This window comes from Ostrea edulis, chromosome 6, assembly GCF_947568905.1.
Source record: "Ostrea edulis chromosome 6, xbOstEdul1.1, whole genome shotgun sequence".
NCBI lineage: Eukaryota > Metazoa > Mollusca > Bivalvia > Ostreida > Ostreidae > Ostrea > Ostrea edulis.
In genome coordinates, this window is record NC_079169.1 from 37,812,009 (window position 1) to 37,818,193 (window position 6,185).

The 6,185-nt window shown below is 33.6% G+C and overlaps 1 protein-coding gene across 1 annotated transcript in view; it reads left to right on the plus strand.

Moving 5' to 3' along the window:
* The window catches only part of LOC125666502 (myc box-dependent-interacting protein 1), a 71,121-nt gene extending 66,411 nt beyond the window's left edge, over positions 1 to 4,710 (plus strand). Inside the window, exon 14 of the mRNA XM_048899662.2 lies at positions 699 to 4,710. Within this exon, the coding sequence (XP_048755619.1) occupies positions 699 to 779 (81 nt within the window). The 3' untranslated portion in view covers positions 780 to 4,710. The remainder of the gene's footprint in view (positions 1 to 698) is intronic.
* The last annotated feature ends 1,475 nt before the right edge of the window (positions 4,711 to 6,185 follow it).

The following is a 6,185-nucleotide window of genomic DNA, read 5'->3' on the forward strand; positions in this document are numbered from 1 at the left end:
CTGTCAAAGATATGATTTTGATGCAAGTTGATGTTCAGAGTTTCTGCAACACATTCATGAATACTAAGATATTTGGGTGCATGTGGGAAATAGAATTGAGAATTGAAATGGGCATGAAAATACGCTGGCCCATTTGTAGTGTGTTTTCCCCCAATATCTGGAGTTGCTGCCCAAATTTGTGGTGGAAAAAGATCTAAAATCACCTGAGTTGAACTTGCTGCCTCAGGTAAATTGCGGAAATGTAATGCTTGGGTACAATAATAGCTGTATATATATATTTTTTTTTTTTTCTTTTTTTTTTTTTGCCGGAAACGTAACAACGCTTTTTGTGTAAAAGTAAAAATAGCATTTTTCAAACTTTGTGTGAAAAGTAATACGCCCAAAATTTGACCATTAGTTTGTGGAAATCAGTGGCACATGGCATTATGTGGGGTGTTAATTTAGGGAGAAATGTGTTCTCTAGGATTTTCAGGTGATAAGTGGGGATGGCATTATAAAGGGGGATGTAAAAAAAATAGAGGGAGCACTGTATATTTTAATCAATTTATAAATCTAAATAGCTCAGTTGGCAACACTAACACTAAATATGATATCAAAACCAAAACGTCACACATAGACTCGGAGGTCTCTGCTGAAAATTGCTCCACTAAATTTACCAATTGGAAGCAAAAAAATGAAGAATATTTGTTCAATTTCAGGATGAAGGTTGGGTCTTGGGGCAGAAGAAATCAGATGGAAAAAAAGGAGTTTTTCCTCTCAACTTCACAAAGAAACTGTAACCATTCGTCTAGAGTGGAGACGTCTCAGCATTCCATTGGAACACAAGTCACACAGCATCTGGTCAGAGGAAGCAGTGCATCCATTTGTTAACTCGTAGTTTGAGATCTGAATCTAAAACAGCATTGGATTAATATGTTAATATTTGTGCAATGATTTTGATTGGATAATGCAATTTTTTTTATTGATCCTCTTGAATATAGATTTATGAATTTTTTTTAAATTTAATGTAAACCCCCCCCCCCCCCCCCCCCCCCCCCTTATGCCACCCCCTAATTGTATTGTTGAAAGTCTGACTGATTTTTGGGGTTTTCTGTCTTGATATAATGCCAAGCATTATATCGTTTATGTTTTTGTAGATTAAACATAGTAGATCAATACCCTAAGTAACATGATCTGTAATGTACGTAAGAGGGGGACATACCTGTATGTTACATGCTTGAGTGACTATGTCTAGACTTTCTTTTTTAAGTAATGGTTTGCTGTGAAAGTTTTTACAGTTCATTTTGCTCGAATGCTTAAATTCATTGAGGAGCAAATTGTGCAAGTTTAGCAAATAGATACATATATTTTCTGTAATACTTACACTCATAAGCTTAGGTGGGGCACATCATCCATACCTTTGGTGTGGTAGCGCAGCAAAAATTCTCACTGAACAAATTCTAGTGAACAAAGGTTTTAGAATATTTCTTTCTGTAATCAGATGCAAGTAAAAAATCAAAAGCATTTTCAAAAAGTGTGCAATCTTTTTCCTTCTGTCAACTTGTGCCATTCAGATGTGACTGTTCTTTTTCTGTGTTCAGTTAGTATGTTCCCGGTTTTCCCACTGTGCATTTGGTATAATTCATGTGTCTGTTTGTCTAAGATTGTATAGGTGATGGGTGCCTGGAAGGAACTCCGACATTCCACTACTGGGGGAATAGTTTTTTGTGTTTTGTATTATTTTTTAACTATACAAACTTATCCTGTTTGATTTGTTTTTAAAGGTTCATTAAAATAAGTACTGGTTTCTTTTTAAATATTTCTGCTTGAAGTAAGTTTTACTAAACTTTATAATGCAATACTCATGTATGTAGCAGAGTTAAGATATACTCAAATCTGGATGGGGTATTGTAAGTTATAAAAAAAGTTATGATAAATTTGGTGAATACATATAACTGTTTTTAAGTTACTATACAGGTAGTGCATGTGTATACAGTGTACTGATTGTTAATTTTTATTATGACCACACATACATGTAGTACAATGTGTATTAATGATATGTAAGTGTAAAATGTCCTTTTTATGTGTAATGTAATTGTGTAAATTATAAATCATATGAAAGATTATTTTTATAACCAAGAAAACACGAATAGGTGATTCTCAATACTGTAATTTAAAACCACCTTTTGTATCTGGTTACCAAGACAATATTGGGATGGTGAATATTCATGACTGAGGAAGCATTCGCGATACACAGTTCATTGATTTTGAGAGACAGATTTCTGAGAAAATATCAAATGTGGATGATGTTTGTGTTAAAACTTAGTTAACGATGTATATCATGTACAGTATATTGATAGAGTAGGTGACTCTAGCAGTTATTCAAAATTTCTGTTAGTCTAGTGCAAATACAGTTCTTAAATACTCAGGAATTATATGGGTACAGTAAGCCTTTTGTATATTTAAACATTTACAAGTTGTGATAAGTCTAAAGCACAAAACGCAATATTAGAGATGCTTGAATCTTAAGGCAGTATTTGTTTTTTCTTTACCATTATTAAATTGCAAAAGCTACCAGTTTGTTGTGCAAAAACCTGGTGTTGTTTGAATTTTGGTACTATACATTCCTCCTGAATCACAAAGAAAATTGGTAGGCTCAAATCCAGAAGCTCCGAGACCATAAAACAGATGTACTCAAATCTCATTTCGGTATAGTAAAACATCCTTATAGTGAAGTACTGGTGACAAACAATTACAGTAAAACACGCTTATAGTGAAGTGATGGGGACAAACAATTACAGTAAAACATGTTTATAGTGAAGTACTGGGGACAAACAATTACAGTAAAACACGCTTATAGTGAAGTGCTGGTGACAAACAATTACAGTAAAACACGCTTATAGGGAAGTGCTGGGGACAAACAATTACAGTAAATCATGCTTACAGTGAAGTGCTGGGGACAAATATAAACATAATTTGTTATATACAATGAAGTCATAGCATGTTTTAAACCTACGGGAAATGAAAATTACTTCACTGTAAGATTGAATTCATTAAAAGTGTTTTCTCTATTATCATGTTTTACTGTAATCATTATAATTGTGTTCGCTGTAACTATGTTTTTACTTTAAGCAAGAATTCATGTGAAGTGTGTTCTTCGCTGTAACTGTGCTTTACTGTATCAGATACAGTGAACTCTGAGACGGAGGTCAAAGTTGAGTTTATGTCTGTTTGATGGCACCAGATCCACATTTATATGTGTATGGTTTGATTTTTTTTTTAAATATCTGTTTTTACATTAGATCCTTTAATAGTGAAGTCAGGATGAAATTCATGTAAAATGAAAGGAAGTGAATTTTTTACTATATTTGGATTTTAATAAGATATGTGGCAGCCTAGGAAATGTTTGATCTGGTGATACAATTACCATGTCTTATTTTGAAAAATCATTTTCTTTACTTCACACCGTTTTTCCACGTTGGTAAAGAAAGTTATTTTATCAAGTAGGATGCAGAAATTTTCTTGGGTTTATGGTGCTTTTCATAATCATTTCTTTTCATTGTCTTTAATTGCTCTGATCAGTAAAAGTTTATTATAAGCCTACAGCTAAATTGTCAACGTAATGATACTTTATGAAAAGTCAGGATTGATCAGGCAGTAAAATAGTTTGAATGCCAGGATTTTTCATCAAAACTTTTGTTCGTCTCATGTCAAATTTAGTATCATAGGTTCAATAACACATTTATTGGTAAGTTAATGAAGAAACTAAAAATGCTATCATTTTCCGAAGCAAACTGCAGAATTTGGAACAATAAATAGGGACCATTATCAATCAGTCTTTCTCCTTTTTTCAATTTAAAATATTAAGTTTTAAAAATAATTCTGATTGAAAACGTAACACAGGTTTATAACTATACATAATGAAAGTTGTCCATTAAATCCATACATAGCAAAGTTCTACTTTGCATTTGTTGAAAAAGTAGCCATATTATTTAAACATGCTAAATATTTTTGTCCAATTTTCATTTTAAAATGGTGCAAGAGTGAGGTTTTTTGGAAAATAACAAAACTAGTTTACTCTGTGATAAAAGCATCTGCTACATATATAAAAAGAAATGAAAATCAAAACTAAATGTTTCAGGCTTTATTATTTTAGTGAAAGTGAGGCAAGAATTTATTCAATACACATTGTATGTCTTGCAAAATTAAAATTTTATTTTTTATACGAAAGGTGATGGATTTCATTGCATGCATGGTCAATGAATGCTATGTCCTGTTGTTTGAGTGTAGAATTAAAGATAGCAGTGCAAAGCTGGAGTAAAATTTGTGATCCTCTCCATTACAGTAAACTACATTCCCTTAATGCAGTCTTTCAGATTGTCTAGAATTTATTATGTGTTATGCAGTCAGTAAAGAAATGTTGATTTTATGACAATGATGTCACCGCAGCTGTGTTTTGAATGGGTTTTTTAAATCCAAGATGAATGATGTTTGTTCAATGTTATATCTGTATAAAATTGTATAGTATTTTTATGTATAATCACATTCCCAAAATTAAATTTTGATGAACTAGTTTACAATGGTTTGAAATTGGTGCCTCATGTCTACCATGCATCATGATATTTACTCAAACTTATATATAAAGGCAATATGTATGATGTATTTGTTTTGCTTATATTTGGGTGTGTTCCCATATATTAAATATACAATATTAAATCTTATGTTTATTTCTGTTTGAGTTCTGTTGTATTTGGCTCTGTTGATAGAGTGTTCCCTCCAAGGCCGGGGGTTGTGAGTGCGAGCCCAAGCCTATTTCTGAGCGATGCTAATCTGCTTTGCAGTTATTGTTTAAGTATGCTCCTATATGTCTAATCAATGGGTTGAAATTTTCAACATTGTTTAGAGGTAGATCTGCATACCACGTGAAATAACGTTAGAAACATTATTCATGAGTCACGAACGTTATCATACGTTTAACGAACCCGATGCCTTTTTGGTGAATGTGAAAATACCTGACCATTAGGACTGATTGTTTGAAAGCAAACAAAAAAAAATTTACATTAAAAAAGAACAACTGAATCGCAATATTACAAGAGGCCCAAGGGCCACATCACTCACCTGAGTTATCTGAAGACTTTCCATAAATATTTACATTTAAAACCGTAGTCCGTATTGTGGCCCAAACCTACCACTGGAGACCATGATTTTTTCAAACTTGAATCTGCACTATGTCAGGAAGCTTTCATGTAAATCTCAGTTCCTCTGGCCCATTGGTTCTTGAGAGGATGATTGGGGGGGGGGGGGGGGGGGGGGGGGGCATGATTTGAACAAACTTTGATCTGCACTATGTCAGGAAGCTTTCATATAAATTTCAGCTCTTCTGGCTCATTGGTTCTTAAGAAGATTTGTAAAGATTTTCCCTACATTTTTCTATGTAAAACTTTGATTCCCTATCGTGGCCCCAAACTACCCCCAGGGGCCATTATTTGAACAAACTTGATTCTGCATTATGTCAGGAAGCTTTCATAAAAATCTCAGCTCTTCTGGGTCATTAGTTCTTGAGAAGATTTTTAAAGATTTCCCCTTTATATTTCTTTTTAAAACTTCATCCCCTATTGTGGCCCCAACCTATCCCCGGGGGCCATGATTTAAACAAACTTGAATCTGCACAATGTCAGGAAGCTTTCATGAAAATTTCAGCTCCTCTGGCCCACTGGTTCTTGAGAAGAAGATTTTTAAATGACCCCACCCTATTTTTGCATTTTTGTGATTATCTCCTCTTTGAAGTGGCCATGGTCCTTCATTTGAACAAACTTGAAAGCCCTTTACCCAAGGATGCTTTTGGCCAAGTTTGGTTATAATTGGCCCAGTGGTTCTGGAGAAGAAGATGAAAATGTGAAAAGTTTACAACGACACCGACAAACAACAGGTGAGCTAAAAAAAAAAAGCCAGTGTTGTATAATAAGCTTTCCCCATTCCCTGAAAAAATGGTTATATACTACCAGTGGGGGAAAGCCACTATATAGTAGATCTACCCCTATAGCAGGGCTACCACCTCATGGTTTTGGTTTTGATTTTAAACAACAAATATTGATATTGCATAGATATGAGTATAGAAAAGTGTATGTTGCCAATAGTTTTTTTAAAATGTAGATATTTGTATTATCATAGAGACAAATTTTAGAGATATGCTTTACGGTATTACT